This window comes from Pan paniscus, chromosome 13 (assembly GCF_029289425.2).
Source record: "Pan paniscus chromosome 13, NHGRI_mPanPan1-v2.0_pri, whole genome shotgun sequence".
In the NCBI taxonomy this organism is placed as follows: Eukaryota; Metazoa; Chordata; class Mammalia; order Primates; family Hominidae; genus Pan; species Pan paniscus.
Window position 1 is genome coordinate 93313684 of NC_073262.2, and position 18603 is coordinate 93332286.

The 18603-nt window shown below is 41.8% G+C and overlaps 2 protein-coding genes across 13 annotated transcripts in view; one reads left to right on the top strand and one right to left on the bottom strand.

Moving 5' to 3' along the window:
* Nucleotides 1-7647: 7647 nt before the first annotated feature.
* LOC106634519 (uncharacterized) lies at nucleotides 7648-18601 on the bottom strand. 3 transcript variants are annotated; one of them, XR_004670252.3, is made up of 2 exons: nucleotides 16960-17284; nucleotides 7648-10223 (listed from the first exon to the last, which is right to left on the bottom strand). XR_004670252.3 is itself a non-coding variant. In XM_034954697.3 (2 exons), exons 1-2 carry the CDS (start codon nucleotides 18368-18370, stop codon nucleotides 10142-10144), a joined length of 333 nt encoding a protein of 110 aa, XP_034810588.1. In that variant the 5' UTR covers nucleotides 18371-18601; the 3' UTR covers nucleotides 7648-10141. The 3 variants fall into 3 exon arrangements, 2 of the variants coding, with proteins under 2 accessions (XP_034810588.1, XP_063451569.1); XM_034954697.3 differs by lacking the exon at nucleotides 16960-17284 and adding an exon at nucleotides 18120-18601; XM_063595499.1 differs by lacking the exons at nucleotides 7648-10223; nucleotides 16960-17284 and adding exons at nucleotides 12930-15152; nucleotides 18120-18601.
* NAB1 (NGFI-A binding protein 1) overlaps nucleotides 17350-18603 on the top strand; it is a 44201-nt gene continuing 42947 nt past the window's right edge. For 2 of the 10 annotated variants that reach the window (XM_034954689.3, XM_055108888.2), the window contains exon 1: nucleotides 17350-17714. In XM_034954689.3, coding sequence (XP_034810580.1) covers nucleotides 17531-17714 — 184 coding nt within the window. In that variant the 5' untranslated portion in view covers nucleotides 17350-17530. Of the gene's footprint in view, nucleotides 17715-17812; nucleotides 18112-18603 lie in introns of those variants that run through there. The other 8 variants (XM_034954693.3, XM_034954692.3, XM_034954687.3 and 5 more) reach the window with 7 other exon arrangements.

The following is an 18603-nucleotide window of genomic DNA, read 5'->3' on the forward strand; positions in this document are numbered from 1 at the left end:
GTGAGTATCAGCTACAAAAATCTCAAGAATTTTAAAGATATGACAAACTTAAATTATTTGAAGATGTTGTATGAGACCTGCAGAGTTCTAGATGGGGAAGAAACTGTTTCCAAGATGCTTACATATCCAACCAAAGGAAATAGATTAGAAAACAGCAGGATGATCACACAACATAGCTTCACTTTGCTGGTTGTGTGGAATGGGCCTTACAGGACACCATCAACTTTGCTACAATCATGTTGCATTTTTAATTAGGCTCTCAGTGTTGACAGTACAGCAAAGCCCTTTTGGTCAAGGAAACAAACCTTAGACATTGTCAGAGACCAGTTACAAGATCAAGTGGTTTTATAAGATCAATGTAAAAAAAACTTTATATTAATATTTTACTACTTTTATTTTGAATATGTACCAAAGAGCATATGTTATATTTTAAAGCTAATTTGGTAATTTAGAATAAGACTTATAAAAGCAACTTCTTTCAGATTATATATTAACACATGTTGATTGCAGAATATTTGGATAATATAGATCAATACTGTATAACCTAATCCACAAAACCACTTTATTGTTATAGTCATGACTTTTATTTTTGTAATTAATTTCTCAAATCCTCACTTACCCTATCAGGAGACAGTCCAATATAGACTTTCCCCAAATTGTCCAAAGATACCATGGGCTGGGCGTGGTGGCTCATGCCTGTAATCCCAACACTTTGGGAAGCCCAGGCAGGCAGGTTGCTTGAGTCCAGGAGTTCGAGACCAGCCTGGGCAACATGACAAAACCCCATCTCTACTAAAAATACAAAAATTAGCTGGGCATGGTGGCATGCATCTGTAGTTCCAGCTACTCGGGAGGCTGAGGTGGGAGAATCACCTGAGCTCAGGAGGTAGAGGCTGCAGTGAACTGAGATAACGCCACTGCACTCTTGCCTGGGCAACTGGAGTAAGACCCTGTCTCAAAAAAAGAAAAAAGAAAAGAAAAGAAAAGAAAAAGACACTATGGGTCTTACTGGATCCAAAGAGTGACAAGGGTGAGTTGTGTTTCCATTGCTAGGTCTAGAGGGAAGTGGGAAGCTTGACCATTTCACTAGTGCTCTCCTTCCTTGCAGCCTCACAGGGCTCTGTGGAAGTATGGTCCTGCATGGTCCATGCTGTGGCAAATGCCCTTGCTGCATCTGGCCCTGCCTAGCCATGTAGGGCCCCAACCTGGGGTCCTACAATTATAGGTCTCTTGGAGTCCCTCTCAGTCAATGATAGTCACCATTTCCTGTATTCTCAGCATAGGACCAAAGTAGCTGGATCCCAAGAAGCTTCTAACTTAGCCACATGCTGTGCTTCCTCCAAGAATGCCTAAGCCCTTAAATTTATCCCAGGATGTCAACTTAGGTTTGCTGATTCCTAATGATAATTTTATTTCAGGTCCTCATTACTGTTCTCTGATAATGGGCCTTGGCCAGGTTACCCTGATCAATCTTGAAAAGAGCAGGGTAGAATATGTGTCCTTGCCTTTCCAGATGGTCAGGGCTCCATCCTCATATTATCCAACCACTTCATCAGGGACCAACTTTGTTTACCCTGGGTTTCAGAGAATGGCATAATACCAGAAGGATGGGTAAACTCTATTCCCAACATTTCCATAACTAAGGGGGCAACTGGAATGACTTGGCAGGCGACAAATGAAATCCTGTTATGTCAATTAAAAAAAAATCCATGACCAAGCAGTAATATGTGGTCATTATAGAATATACAGAATATTACAAAGAAGAAAATAAAAATCCTTCATAATCTCATCCACAGATAACCTGTTAATGCTGTAGAGGACTCTTGTCCTAACTTGCCTTCCCACCCACCGTTGCAGTACTCTTCCATACCCATCCAACAATTTAGACACGTTGCTGCTCTGAACACTCCATTCTTTACTTCTTTGTGCATTGTATTTCCTTGTCCTGCAATGCCTTCCTATTTTTCCCTGTTGAAATCTACTTCTTTTAAGGTCCAGATCGAATGTCACCTTCCTCTTAAATGCATTCTGATCGCACCCTCTGAATGAAGCTCCACCTACTCGGACCACCCACAATTTGTACTTTACTTGAGGCACATATATCATGCCTTTGAACTGTACTAATTGTTGCAGTAGTGTCAACTCCACGACTAAATTGAAAGTTTGAGAGTAATTCCTACTTGAGAGTAAGATTTTGTTGCATTCAACTTTTCCTTTTTTTTTTGGAGACAGGGTTTCGCTCTTGTTGCCCAGGTTGGAGTGCAATGGCGCGATCTTGGCTCACTGCAGCCTCTGCGTCTCGGGTTCAAGTGATTCTCTCGCCTCAGCCTCCTGAGTAGCTGGAATTACAGGCACCCACCACCATGCCCAGCTAATTTTTGTATTTTTAGTAGAGACGGGGTTTCACCATGTTGGCCAGGCTGGTCTCAAACTCCTGACCTCAGGTGATCCACCTGCCTCAGCCACCCAAAGTGCTGGGATTACAGGCATGAGCCACTGCGCCCAGCCCATATTCAACTTTTCATCTCCCATGTCAACTGGTACAATGCCTTCCTTGCAAATAGTATGTACTCAGCAAATGTTTGTTAAAAAACACGTGTGTACCTAGCAATAGAGAGATAACATATCAATTAACTTGGCCTAGTCAAATTCTTTAACTTTATTAAAATAAAAAATGATAAGGCCAGGTACTGTGGTTCACACCTGTAATCCCAGTGACTCAGGAGACTGATAAAGGAGGATCACCTGAGGCCTGGAATTCAAGACCACCCTAAACAACAAAGCAAGACTCTGTCTCCACAACAAATTAAAAAATTAGCCAGGCATGGTGGTCACATGCCTATAGTTGTAGCTATTTGGGAGGCTGAGGCAGGAAAATCGCTTGAACCCAGGAGTTTGAGGTTACAGTGAGCTATGATTGTGCCACTTCACTCCAGCCTGGGCAACAAAGCAAGATTCTGTGTCTTAAAAAAAAGTATCAAATGTCTGTTGTAAGACTCCAGGTATTTACTATTTCAAACTTTTCTTAAATTTATTTTTAAAAAGTTCAGATGCATAAAATTATAAATAATAATATAATAAACACCCACATACCCAGCATCCATATTAAGAAACAAAACATTACCAATATAACTGAAGTCCTGTAAATTCCATCCTTAATGCACCCCTTTATGCCTCTACCATAGTTAGGCAAATCCTGAACTTGGGGATTAATCTTTCTAAGCATTTATTTTTATTTTAACCATATTACATATGTATTTATAATGTGTGTTTGTTGAATTATTTAAGAATATTCAATTCTGCTATACAAAATAAGAGAAACAAACACATAGGGAGAAAATAATGAAACTAAGAATTGAAGCAAGTAGCTTATGAAACAAGCAAAATTCCTACAAAATGTAGTAGTGCATTTGCGTAATGAACATAATTAGAAAGAGATGGAAAGAACAAGAAACACCTAATAGTCATGATACACGTGAGGCCCTGAATCATCCAACTTTCATGACGCACTGAAGATACTTAAGGCATATCAGGCATTCCCTATTCAAAAGGTTTTAATCTGGCCAACCGTTGGCTCCTCATATCCTCTGCAAAAGAAATATAAATAAAATCCATAGCTGTTCATGAGGTTAACTGATGAGCTACTGCTGTCAGCCAGACCCACTCTGCTCCCAAGACTTTAGAGCAACTGTGTGTTTTGACCCTAAACACCCGTCTGTTAGGCTGCTTTGGTTAAATCTCAACTCTGATCTTTGCAAGCAAACACTTGGTTAGGAAGGCTGATGTGGCAGGGAGAGACAGGACTGAAGATTCAGGTGTTGTCATCTTTCCACCCTGCCTCCTGTGACACATCTTAAATGTGTTAACCCCCTCCATGTCTTTCACCTAGCTTCTTATGGTGTGTTTTAAATTGATTTAATAAGCCACGTGATTTGAGGATTTTGTTTTGGTCCATAAGCCTTTCTTGTTCTGTGATCCCTTGAATAGCTTGCCTGTTAGTGTACTTACAGGCTACCATTGCAGCAACAATGGTTGTTGTTTCCCACACAACAATAGCATTTGCAAGTTTTTAACCTAGATAGAAATATATTCTACACATTCATCTGCAATCTTTTTTTAAGAGACAAGAGTCTTGCTCTGTCACCCAGAATGGAGTGCATTGGTGCAGTCATAGCTCACTGCAGCCTACAACTCTTGGGCTCAAGGAATCCTCCCACCTCAGCCTCCTGAGTAGCTAGGACCATGGGCATGTGCCACCAAGGCTTGGCTAATTTTATTTTTTGTAGAGCAGGGCCTTGCTATGTTGCCCAGGCTGGTCTCAAACTCTTGGCCTCAAGAAGTCTTCCTGCCTTGGCCTCCCAAAGTGCTCCCAATTTACAGGCATGAGCCACTGCGTCTGGTCTTGCAACTTGATTTTTGGTCAACTTGATCAACATCTTATTTGTGAGATTCTTCCATGGGAGATATGCATATCTATTTCATTCATTTTCAGAGCTATATTCATTGAATATTTCACAATTTACCCATAAATTCTTCTGTTGATCTAATATACATCATTTCCAATTTTTTTCTATGCTGCTGTGAATATTCTTGTATGTATCTCCTTGGGCACAGGTAAGAGAGCTTCTCAGAGACTATACCTAGGAGTGCAATTTCTGGGTCACAGAGTATGCACACCTTTAACTTAACTAAATACCACCAAATTGCTCTCCAAAGTGTTTGTACCAATTTATACTCTTAACAGAAGTAAGTTCCTATGTTGTTTGTTTTTTGAGACAGGCTCTCACTCTGCGGCCCAGGCTGGAGTGCAGGGGCATGATTATAGCTCACGGCAGCCTTGGACTCCAGACTTAAGCAATCCTCCTACTTCAGCCTCCCCACTAGGTGGAACCACAGGCGTGTGCCATCATGCCTGGTTAAGTTTTTATTTTTTGTAGAGACGGGATCTCATTATATTGCTCAGGCTAGTTGCTAACTCCTGGACTCAGGTGATCCTTCTGCCTTGGCCTCCCAAAATATTGGAATTAAAGGCAGTTTCTATGTTCTTAATCCTAGCCAACACTTTGCGCTGTCAGACTTTTAAAATTTTTACTGATCTGATGAATGGATGAGCTCTGCTCACAAAGAATCATCTTATGGCATTTCCTTAGTACTTTAATTATGAGGGAAAAAAATCTGTGCAAATTTTCTGTCAGATTTTTGGATTTTCTCATTCTCTGCTTAAGGCCAAGTAAGGTTTCCTCTTTCTATTTCCATCACTGTCAGCAGCAAAGGAAAAACTTTGCAACAAAACTTGTTATATTTTTTTCAGAAGGATTAAAGTTTGGAAGAATACCATATTGGAGGCTTTAAGTCTCAAAAATATCCCTCTGATTATACAGGGGCATAAGAAAATGAATTTAACTGCATCCATGCAAATCGATCATCACTAAGCGTATGTCGTAATGACGGTAGGTCAGTAGTGGAACAACTATGACTCACAGGCTGAGAATGCCCTCATTTAAGAAATTCTACAAAGTTGCTCCCTACCCCAGAGTATCTACCCCAGGGGCTTGTTCCATGTCTCAAATTCAGCTACTAAAGTGCTGAAGTCCAAAATTTTCATATTTAAGAAAACTCCAAAAGAAAACACATCTCAAAAATCATATTTAGTACTTATAAGTCATTAGCACCTTATTTGTCACATCTCTTAAAAACACAAAAGGAATGGGACACAGAACCTGCAAGTGCTAATAAGGCATAAGGTGGAGGCCACCCTCAACTTCTTCCTCCCCCTTTATCCAGAACATTCAGACAGACAAATCTCTGTTCTTAGCATCTTGCTTAAATCTTTTGGATGGCTCCCCAAAAGGGCTAGCAGTATTCTCCAAGTGTGGTCTAGGGGTCCCTTCTGGCTTCAGATCCTTCACTAAGGTAATCATTTAAAAAGTACAGATTTCCCAAGTGCCAGCCCAGGCCTACTTAATCAGTATGTCTGACAGGGAGATCCTGGAATCTGTTTTCAATAAATAATCCAGCTTGATTTTCTTAAAAATACTTTTTCACAATTGAGAAGTATAGTGTACAGTAAGTACAGAAAGCATAAATGTGCAGTTCAATGATTACAAAGTGAACATCCACATAACCATGGTCCAGAACAAGAAAGAGGGCCTTGCTTGCCAGCACTTCAGAAGCCCCCTTGTTCCCCTTTCAATCATTTCTCTCTTCTCTTAGTTGTATCTACTATTCTCATGTCTGACACTCACAGCTTGATTCTTGCACTCACCAGTGCTGACAACTACAGCTACAAGATAAAGTCCACACTGCTTAGTGTGTCAGAGGTGGCTCCTGCACAATTTGGTCTCTACAATTTCATCTTCTGCCTCTGCCCTCTTCACATGTAATTCTCAAGTCATTTGGAATCAGTTATGCTTCATTTCACAATAATTTCCCTAAGTTACTGCTCATGTTTATGCTGCCTCACTGCCTCTGTGCTTCTGTACTTGCTGGGGAGTGCCTGCACTTCCTGAGTCTATTAATTTCATCCTTCCAGACCTGTCCAATTGTTGCTTGCTTACAAGGCCTACTGACTTTCACCCCTCTGCCCTACCCAAACCAGAACCATCACTCTTTCTTTGTGTGACTAAGAACATCTTATAATGTGTGCAAGTGCTTGTTTACATGTGTATTCCGCTTTCTAGACCAGGAAATAGGGCAGAGATTTAATTTTCTTGTGCTTATAGGCTTAGTGTGTATCCCTCAGTCAGTGCTTAATTGTTGAACAAGCAAATAGTCTCCAGGTATAAACATCTTAGGAAAAGTAGCACACTGCAACCTTAATACCTCTGGGTATATTTGGATCAGATCACGTTCTTCCTTGTCAGGAAACAAATGCAGACATCAGTAACACACTGGGTGCCCGAGAGGGAGGTGAAAGTAAGTGAAGAAAGAGGGATGAAACACTGCAGGAGCGGGAGCAGGGGAGCTAGTGATGTTGTCTGAAGGGCTGCCAGAGCCTACAGACCAAGGAGCAATCAGAGTGCTCCCGGCAGCACTGAGCCTTCCCTTCTTTCTCAGAGAGGACTCCCAGTTGTCAGACCACTGTGCTGCATGGGGAGCCTGGACTGTTCCAAATTCCTTACATCTTTTCCTGCCTCTGATTGTCCTCACATTGTCCATCTTCTTCTCTGAGTATCCATTCTGCTTGCAAAATGCCACCTTTTAAGTAAGTAACCTGCCTATTTTTGACCTTAGCATCAAAACTCCTACCCATCCACAGTATGTGAGTGGGAGTGGAAGGCGACAATAAGCCACACAGAGGGGCCTTGTGTAACTGCTTGGTGCTCAGAGGATCTGGACAGAAGCATCTGGGCAGCCTGCCACAGGAAACTTCACAGCAATGTCAATAGTCCTGACGAAAACGAACCTTGACTGTTGGGCAAACTGAGAGGGTGGAAGGACAGAAATGAGCATCACTTGAAATCTACTGATGCCGGAAAAGATATTGTAAAGCAAAATTTAAAATCAAAAAGTAGTTAATAAATTTTGGCCCCTTCTACTGTATGGGTCTGAAAGAGAGCCATCACTGGTGGTTTGATACCTGGGGAAGGGGTGAGGGCAGCTTTGAGTGGAGATGATCAAGGCAGGTCTGGAGCCCACACTTGGGAGATGCTTGCATCTGCAAAATGAAGAAAGAACTGCAGTCTCAGAGAAAGTGGGCTCTGCTCTCCTCCCCTAAGGAACCAGAGCAGCAGATGGGTCTCAAGCAGCACTGGACCAGTTTGGCACCTGGTGGGCCAGTTTTCTGCAGCTAAACAAGGACCGGAACAAACAAACAAGGCATCAGATGTGGCCCAGATGCCAGTTCTGTCACTGGGTGTGAAAGCCCAGTGAACGTCACATTTTGAACTGCAAAAGCTCTGGGACTGCATAGGTCCCTGGAACAGGAGGATCCTTAAGAAGATATAAAGAGATACATGCTTGAATGATTAATAAGGAAAAGAGACTATTTGTGACATCAGATTAAAGCAGTTCAAGCCAGCTCTATATCTATAAATATGTATAAAATCAATATTAACACATTCAATTTTTTTTGTAGCTAGTTGGGTGATAAGGCAACTCAGGACGGCATCTGAATCAGCATGGTCAAAGAATTTGGTGTGGTGGGGTATCTATGCCTTGAGGGTCTACCATGTGTCAGATGGTAGACCCTCAAGACATGTAGTTATACAGGCCAGATGACATTAAAGTGCTTGACACATACTTTTTAGCCCCCAGATTTTGTTGACCTCCTGGTTTTTGTTGCCCTCTGCAAACAAGTGCATAAATACATACAATTTGGTTTTCATTTTTATTTGTAAACTGCTTTTGAAGCAGGATCTTTGTTAAGTAACATTTATTTTTTTCCTGATTTTCAAAGTAATGCATGTTTATTGTTGTTTTTTTGTTTTTGTTTTTTGTTTTTGTTTTTTGACGGAGTCTCACTCTGTCACCTAGGCTGGAGTGCAGTGGCACGATCTCAGCTTACTGCAAACTCAGCCTCCCGGGTTCAAGTGATTCTCCTGCTTCAGCCTCCTGAGGAGCTGGGACTACAGGCGCATGCCACCATGCCCAGCTAATTTTTTGTATTTTTAGTAGAGACGTGGCTTCACCATGTTAGCCAGAATGGTCTCGATCTCCTGACCTCATGATCTGCCCACCTCGGCCTCCCAAAGTGCTAGGATTACAGTCGTGAGCCACTGTGCCTGGCCAAAATTTTTGAAAATTGAAAAAAAGCATAAAGAAGAAAATAAAAACTATCTATAATACCATCACCCAGAGATAATTACTGCTAACATTTAGTAAATTTCCTTCCATGTTTATTTAGGTAGAGAGATTACAGGTTGTTTTGCTCTGTTCTATTTTTACCCATAACATTATGAGCATTTCTCAATATTATTAAATATTAATTGAATATATTCCATCATATAGATATCTTATTTAATACATTATTTTTTATTTTTTTCCATTTCACAAATAATGTTGTAATAAAAATGTATAAACTTAGCATAATATCTTAGAAGTGAATTTGTTGGCTGAAATCATATGGACATGTTGCAACTCTTGGTTCGACTTGCCAAACTACTGTTCTAAAGGTTATTTTTTTTTTTACCAGTAATGATGAGCCCCTAACCTCTGCAACACTGTGATTATTTGGAACAGTTTATTTAAGGAATATAATTTATAGTTGGAAAAAACCCTTATTCTGCCACTATGAGAAACTTATAGTAAGGAATGAAAATACAATAATAGGTAGAAAACTTTAAAGTTTTTGACTACCACATATTATTGCCAGTCCTGGGTAAGCTGAGTCATGATGTATAAGTCCAGGTACACGACAATATAATTCAAACTGTAAAGATGTAACTTTGCAGTTATATGCAAACGGAACTATGTTTATCTGTATTTCAGTAGTTTAAAAGTCTCTCATTGTAGGATATATGCATTGTCCTTTCAAAGTATCCGCTCCTAGAAGGCAGTGTTGAGTAATTTGTTGTGGTAATTTGTTGTGACAATTCACCAACTCATCAATATCAGCACATTCAATTTTTTTTTTTTTTTTTTTTTTTTTTTAGCTAGATGGGTGATATGGCAACTCAGGATTCTACCTGAATCAGCATAGTAAAGTATTTGGTGTGCTGGGGTAGTTTTTGAACCCATTCTGCTTTTCTTTCCTTTTCCTGACACTTACCTCTTGCAATCCAAGCGAAGAGAGAAGACTGGCTGCTGTTTCTCTGCCCCTTCTCCCTGCAGATCCGTCCCAACTACTCCATCCCAACACTCCCATCTGTCCCACGTGAAGAGGCTGGTTTAGAGGAGTTTATGTGAGGATGATCTCTTCTTTGCCCCCTCTGCCTTTTCTTTCCATTTTTTTTTCAGGGGAGCCCTGTACTTGGTACTTTTTCTTTGGCTTTTGACTTCTCCCAAAATAGTTATATCTACTTTAGTCACTTGTCATAAGTACAGACACATCTTCTGTAATCTCCATCCTCTTTCCCCACTTCCTTCCAATTCTTGCCCATTTGCTTCAAGAGGGGCTCTCTTCCTTAACATGCTCTCTTCCTATTTCCTTGCTCCTTTCATGAAAAAGCCAACATCTTGGCTGACAAGTCACACACCTTTGTCAAGGAAACAAACAAAATCCTCCATCCACCCTCATGATGGAGGGTACTCCAGCTGCTGGGTCCTTTGGCTGCAGTGTAGACCTAGAGGAAGAGAGAAGCCCAGAGACTGAGCTGGGAGAGTGGGCACAGACTTGACATTCATCTCAGCAAACAGGGTGGAGAAGGGTAAAGCCAAAGCTGGGACTGTGAGGAACAAGGTGGCCAAGAATGCAGTGTGCAGTGGAAGATGGTTTGAATACATTCCAGAGATGGGGAGCAGAGCACTTTAACCTACTCTCCACCCTGGCTTGTGTTGTTAACAGACAATTATTAATGGCCAGGAATGAGCGGACAGTAGCCAGTGTGGCTGAGACCTAAAACAGTGTTACAGATCAGTTAACTATACAAGTCCTGCACAGTGGATGCTGGGAGAAAAGGGAAGGAGTGGGAAGAGAAGATAGAGTTGCGGAGTTTTAACCACTGTTGCCAAAGATAGGGGATAGAAGAGAAAGAAAAACAAGGCTCTAATCCTTAAAAAATTTCCCGAAATTCTCTTAAGAAAGTCTTTTCAAAAGTTTCCATTTACATTTCTTCTGTCTTAAACACAAATTTTAACCACAATTACTATTCAGTCAATTAAATATTTGGTTGTACTTACTGCCTAATATACTTTTCTGCTCTTTCTATAAGCAATGTGTAGTATAAATTTGCTTATCTGTAGAAGTCAATTGGATTAGATGATTTCTAGGATCCCACCTAATCCCCCCAAAGTTTGTAATACTTGTATTTTCACTTGTATTTTATAAGCACTGGTAGCTCATCCTGGGAATCTAACCATCTCGGGTTTTGTTGTTGTTGTTGTTGTTGTTTTCTTACAACAGAGATTGCATTATAAGTTCAAAATAACCAACTTATAAAGAAATAAGCAATTGGAAACTAAACTAGTTGTATGATGAATTTCTGCAAGGTATTTGAATATATTTTGAATATACAAAAGAGGATGAACTAGGTAAACTTTATAATCCTTTATACCTTAAAATTCTATAGTATCTTGTAATAAAATACAATGGATAAAGGTTTGCTTATTTTTCAGAAGAGCAGCTACTTTTAAAGTCGTGGCTCTTGAAATTATGAGTTATTATATATTCCTATTAACTTGTCTTTAAGAAACTTGTTTATAATCTCTATATATTTAAAAATACTCAAATTTCCATGCATTTAAAAGTTTATTTAGTCTACAATACACTTCCAAAGCTTTGAATTTCATATCGCAAAATAAGGGAAATTTTAATTATATTTCTGGTAATATGAATATTCTACATGACTCAGTTAATTGTAGGGCTACCACCACACAGAGTGGAAAATTTGTTAAGTATAGAATTGTTCTGAGGCAATAATAGACGAGAATTATATTATACCTTAGATCTTGTAGGTCATAAGCCATAATGTTATTCTTCCTCTCCTCTAAGAACATTTTAAATCTATTCTTTTGTTTGGAATTACTGAAGCATTTTAAAGTAAGAAATCTTTCCGAAAATAATAAATTAATGCTCTTTCAGTGAAATTTTCATTCAAATGTCAAAATCACTACCAACTTCTTACATTTTTTTTTTTCACTGAAAACTTTTTTTTAGTTTCACAAAGTGGAAATGGTTAGGGTTTTTTTTTTTTTTTTTTTTTTTTTGGTCAAAAGAATCCCCTATTTTTGCAAATGCTAAAATAATGCACTAATCATTGAGCAGTTTTAATAACAATTTCTTAAAACCCCTTTTAAACATATATTCACTGAATTCAAGAGAAGTATAACACATAGTTGCTCCTTCCAAGGGGGCTTACTGTATACTTAGGATGAACATAATTAAGTAACTAAAGATGCATAAATAACTATAAGCCTTCCATGTGGTACCAAAGAGAAGTGGAATGGGAGTTAGGGAAAGCAGAAGCTACTGAGGGAAGTGGAGCTCACGGTGATCTTCAAGGAAGCTAAACTGGACTTTTAAAGATGGGAGAAACACTTGTGTCAGTGTTTCTGAAACCTCCAGCACTGACTTGGCTGCTTAGAGCTATCTGTTTAATGGTCCAGACGTGGGCTGTGGGACAGAGATCTTGGCCTCAAAGCCTGGCTCTCCCATGTTACCTAAACAGGTAATTTTAGTACCCCATATTTCAGTTTCCTCAGTTCTACCAGAGAATGAAGTGAATAATAGTGCATACTTTATAGCGCTGTTGCGAGGATCAGATGAATTAATACTGATAAAGTGCTACAGCACTTATTAGGTACTCGATACATGTTAGTTATTATTTTCTTGCACCACTAAAATAGCATTTATCCTTGGGAGGTGAGCTTCAGCCCAGGAGTTTGAGACCAGTCTGGCCAACATGGTGAAATCCTGTTTCTATAAAAAATAGAAAAATTAGCCGGGCATGGTGGCACGCCTATAGTTTCAGCTACTTAGTAGACTGAGGTGGGAAGATCACTGGAGCCTGGGAGGTTGAGGCTGCAGTGAAAGCCATGATTGTGCCACTGTACTCCAGCCTGGGTGACAGAGTGAGACCCTGTCTCAAAAACAAAAACAACAAAAAAGAGAGTTTACTTAATAGTCCTCATTTTAAAATTAAGGGTCTTTGCTCAAGGAAATCTATTTAAAAGGTATTTTGAGATCGTTATTCTAAATGCATAATGAATCTCATTTGCCTCAATGGAAGATAACCATAAAAACAAATACAAGGAAAACAGTGCTATTAAATTCTAGCTATATACTGAAGCCTGCCAAGGCTCTGAGCTGAAGCCTGTTTCCTCATTGTAAAAAAAAAAAAAAAAAAAAAAAAAAAAAAAAAAACAGAATTCAGCAAGTATTAGAAGGATTACAGACATACTGGCACCAATTTAAATTTCCTCCTTCGAAGGACTGAAAGAATTGAAAAGGGAATAGCTTGTTCAGTACGTGGTTTACTGCTATTTAATGCCAACGTGCATCTTCCATCTCGAATCATCTCAGCATGCTTCTGTACTTTGACAGAGCCATCAGAAGACAATGTGAAGGAGCAGTGTTCATTTACCATTGACTGGTCTTGTGTTCAAAGGTGTGTCATATATACTGACTGTATATTGTCAGTGGCATACATTATATTCTATTTTCCATGAATTACAACTTCCATTCAGAAGCAGAAAAAAAATTATTCTCTTTCTCTAATTTTTAAACCTGAGAGCAGCCATAAAAAAGAACAGGTTCATGTCTTTTGTGGGAACATGGATGGAGCTGGAGGCTGTTATCCTTAGCAAACTAACACAGGAACAGAAAATCAAATACCTCATGCTCTCACTTACAAGTGGGAGCTAAATGATAAGAACTCATGGACACGAGGAAGCAAACAACAGACACCGGGGTCTACTTGAGGGTGAGGGGTGGGAGGAGGGAGAGAGGCAGAAAAGACAACTATTGGGTAGTGGGCTTAATACCTGGGTTATGAATTAATCTGTACAATGAACCCCAGTGACACAAGTTTACCTATGTAACAAACCACATGTGCCCCAGAACCTAAAATAAAAGTTAAAAAAACACACACACACAACTTGAGAGAGGAAATCTGGTTTTCTGAGAGGGGAAATAAACCTGGTGATTTGGCTGTACACTGTGACACACTCTACAACACGGATTAAAATTATGAACACGCCTGTAAAATAAGCTTCTCCCAAATCTACTCCTGACAGGTAAAAACAAAAACTAAGTCAAGAAGGCTTTCAAATTTTTTAAAAAGTGTTTTCAAAATTTAAAACCATACAAGTGATATTTATTTAAGACATCAGAAGTAGCTCTGTCTTGCCCTTACTTTTATATATAAGGAATAAGCCTGGGATGATATTTGCAAGAGATAGAGTTAAGAATAAACACATGAATAATAGATAAAAAACAGAATTTGATATATTTCTCAGACCACTTTCCAAATGGTGTTAAAAATTCAGAATCTGGTGTATTTATTAACCCTTTGTAATTTATTTAAAAATAAATTTTGTGCCTAAAAATCTAATATGAATTACTTTAGGGACATTCTAAAATTACTTCACAATTTACACACTGCTTCAAAACATATTCTAACTCTTAATATTTTATTGAAAATGTTATATATTTAATCAGAAACTTCTATTAGGAAATACAAATCATACTAATAACATCTACAAAATACAAAATTCTGCTAGTTCATATTTTCCATTTCATTTATTCAGCAAATATTTATTAAGTGACTAGTATGCGTCAGCCAATGTTCTAGCCACTGAATATACAGCAGTGAATAAAAAATTCTGCCCTCTTGGAAATTACACTCATGTCCTTTAGGCTCTTAATGAAATGTAACATGAAATGTGATTTTCCATTTATAAGAAAATTATTTTTATTTTACTATTTGCATTCGACGAAGTATTACAAAAATAATATAGTCTCATTCCTTAGTAGTTTTTATATTCATCTTTTAGAGTGCCTGAAAAGACAATCAAAACTATAAACAGAGACAAAACATTTTCCTTTGTCTTTTAGACTTCCTTCTGTTCTCCTTATTTTCACTGTTTTATAGCAAAGCCCTGGGGGCAGGGAACCATCCATGACTTACTTGTCTTTGTGTTCCAAGCATCCAGCCCTAAACCTGGCACATTCTTGGTGCTTAACAAGCTGTACTGAATAAATGAATAATTTCAATATACAGGTATTTATAATAAAATCACACCAGGAGAAACCAAAACTATTGCATGGACGTTTAACAAAAGATATCCAAAGTGGTCTGAATGGGAACTATTTGTGTTACCACATTCTTACACCTGTCTGGGATGCCTCCAAGAACACTCTAAAGCCTTGAAACTGTTTGATCTCTTCCAGAGGGCCTTCAGAGGATAATCAGACACCATAATTGTTACCTTCCAGGATGGAATGTGAATCTCTTTGCTTTCCTCTAACAAATCCGCAGGGCGTGGGAGTGGGAGAAGACTGTGTGTGTGCTGGAGTCAGGAGGAGGTATTAGGGATGGCATGAGTGACAAAACCTGGTAAGGTGGAAAAAAAGAATCCATCGTCTGACTTGTCTCAGATACAGGCGAATGCTTCAGTTCTTTTTGAGCTACCATATTGACTACAGTGTTGTCATACAGACATACAGAATTGGATGCTTAAAAGCTTAAAATTTTATCTTTCCTTCATTTTCCTTCCTCCCACCACTTCCCCCAGCACCACAGGGCATTTAAGGCAAAGTAAAGTGGGCCAAAAATGCCATTCTTAATGTGGGAAGAATACACTATCTAAATGTGCCCAGAAAACAAACAAGGATAGATTCCACTGTTTAACTGTAGAAACCAGATACAACTCAAGAAAAAAGTATCTGTCCTGACACATTTCCTTTTCAGCATCATGTTCAGCCAGACACAGACAAGCTTGGGAAGAGGATTTAATGTTGTTTCTTCCAACTCTGGAAACAATTCCACTCGAAGGCTCAATAGTTCAGGTAAGACCACTAATTTTGTGACTCATGAATCAGTGATTATACATCTTTACGGAAAAAAGTTCTTTTTTTCTAGCTGTTCAGAACCAAGAGTGTTTGCAAAACATCAAGATTCCACAGAGGAATTAGAAGAGAATTTTGCAGATTTCGTTGCCTGAACATTACCTTCCCCACCAGCCAAGAAATTGCCTAAATCGTCTTTAACATGACCATCTAACTTTCTCTTTAGTAGAACAGGATCCACAGCTGCAAAAACCGTGACAATTAGGGAGACTAAGAGAAACTTCCAGCAGTGATTTCTGCAGTTAAAGAATTTCAGGAATTAAGCAGACTTATTCATTTGAAATATCAACTCAACTACTCCAGACAAAACCTGTCACTAATACTGAAGAAAAAGATTTAACTTTAATTATATGTATTCCATTGCGGCATTACTCATTTCTATAACATGATTTCGCAAAAAGAAAAAAAAAGGTTCTGTACTTTATTAAAGTCTTTTTCTTTCAATATCATCATCATCATCCTATCCATTGCTGCAACATAAAGATGTGGTTTGAAGAATTTCCCATCTCAAAGAATGCCTTGTATCCCCATCAGCGAAGTAGGCACACTCTGGGAGGCCAGCCAGGGTGTGGGAATGGCCTCCTATAAAACTGGATTTTTATGTGTATGTTAAAATGGGATTCTACCTGTCTTTGCAGTAGTTTTATATTAATGAATGCTCTCTAATCTTCAAGAACACAATGCTAAAATTCTTTAATTTTTCCATTTTTTGCCAAGAATTGAAATATAGATTTAAAAAACAGACTTCCAAAATTTTTTTGGCAATAGCTTAAGTACATTTTTCTTTTCTTTTTTTTTTTTTTTGAGACGGAGTTTCGCTCTTGTTGCCCAAACTGGAGTGCAATGGCACGATCTTGGCTCACTGCAACCTCCGCCTCCCGGGTTCAAGCTATTCTCCCGCCTCAGCCTCCCAAGCAGCTGGGATGTCAGGCATGCGCCACCACGCCCGGCTAATTTTGTATTTTTTGTAGAGACGGGATTTCACCACGTTAGCCAGGCTGGTGTCCAACTCCGGACCTCAGGTGATCCGCCCGCCTCGGCCTCCCACAGTGCTGGGATTACAGGCGTGAGCCCTGGCCAGCCTAAGTACATTTTTGAAGGTGCTTTAATACTTTGGTTAGCAAAGTTTATGCAAACCAAAAAATTCTATATTGTGCCTTGGGAACTCTAATTTAACACACACCAGCACTATACTAGCGCCGTAGTTTTTCTACACCATGGACACAAAAAACATTAAACAGTAAAATAAAAGGCAGATTTTCAGGAGGTTAAAAAGGTTGGAATTAAATTACCCGGCCAGCGCGACAGTTGTCAAAGCTGTACTTCGGACTCCCTGGTTCCATTCCTCCCTCCCGCCTCCCGTCCCAACGCCAGAGAGGAGGTGGGGAGGGGGCAAGATGGGCGAGGCAGAGATGCTCTCCCAGCCGCCGGTTCTTCCAGCGCCGCGCACCTGCCGCCCCTTCCTCCATGCGGTCGCTGCAGCCTTCCCGCCGGACGCCTCGCCCCCCCGGGCAGGGGCGCACCTGGACCACCTGCCTCCCCGCCTCTGCCCCGAGCCTGCGGGGGCCAGGGGAGCCCAGCGCGCTGTTGTTTTTTTTTTGTTTTTTTTTTTTTAAAGTCAGCCTCCTAGAGGATGTTGGATTTGGCGGGTGTGCTCTTTGAAATACTATATCGGGAACCTCACACATAATTTTTTTTTTTTAATTGCAAACCTTCCCAGTTCACTCCGCAGCTGGAGAGCAGGCCGGAGGCGGCGTCCCCCACCCGTCTCCCTCCTTGTCGTCCCCTCCCCGCGCCCGGAGCGGGACTCGCGGGAGCCGCCCACTCCCGGCGCCCACTTGGTTCCTCCCAGCTGCCGTGTGAATGGGCCGTCCTCCGGATTCCGCGGAGGGGGCGGCGGGAAGGGGCCGAGCCCCGGGCCCAGCGGCCGCCCCCGCCCCCGCCCGGCGGCGGCCCACGCCGGGATCTGCGTCACTCGGCCGCGCGTGGGCGGGAGCCGGAGCGGCGAATGTAGCAAGAGCGGAATCTCCCAATGTGACAGCGCGGGGTGGGGGAGTGGAGGCGGCGGAGGCGGGCGGGGGAGGGGGAGGAGGGTGTAGCGCGCGCGGGGAAGGCAGGGGAGGGGAGGGGAGGGCAGGGCGCGGCGGGGGAGGCGCTGCCGCCGCCGCCGCCGCCCGCGCGCCGCAGCCTGGAGGAGCCGCCGCCGCCGCCGCCGCGGCCAAGCGAGCGCCGTCGGGGCGGGTGGGCGGGAAGAAGCGGCGGGCTCGAGGTGGGGGGGAGCAGAGAGAGCGCGCCCACCACCTTCCCTTCCCCCCTCGATGGGAGCGGGGGCGTCCCGGCTCCCGCAGCCGCCAGAGGAGGGAGAGCCGGGGGCCGTCGCTTCGGAGTTGGGGCTGAGCAGTCCTCGGGGAGAGCGCGCCAAGACCGCTGCAGCCGCTGGCTGAGTACGTACCGGAGCGGACGGTCGCCACTCCCGGTCCGCCAAGTGCGGGACACTTTCGCGGCTGAGCGGCCGCGGGCGAACTTGGGGCGGCTGAGTCGCGGGGCCGCGCGGGCACTTTGGGGGCGGTGTCCGGGGGAAGCGGGCTCCGCGCGGCCGCCGCCGGAAGGAGAGGGCGGCCCCGGGCTCGTGTGGGCGATTCCCGGAGACATTCGGTGTGCCAGGGCGGCGGGGAGCGGGGAGCTCGGCCCTGACTCGTGCATTTTCCCTCCGAGAAAGGTTGGGGTGCCGAGTCCGTTCTGCTAACGGGGCTGGGGGCGTCACACGGCGCTCTGAGGAACCGCGGGGCGCTGTGGGGGTGTGCGATGTGGGTTGTGCGCGCCGGCCCCAGAGTTTTGCAGCCACCTTCGTCAGGGCAGTCTTTTTGTTTGTTTACTTTATAAAAGTGCTGCACTTACCGTCTCGATTTTCTTCTTGGGTATCTTCCCTTTCCGAA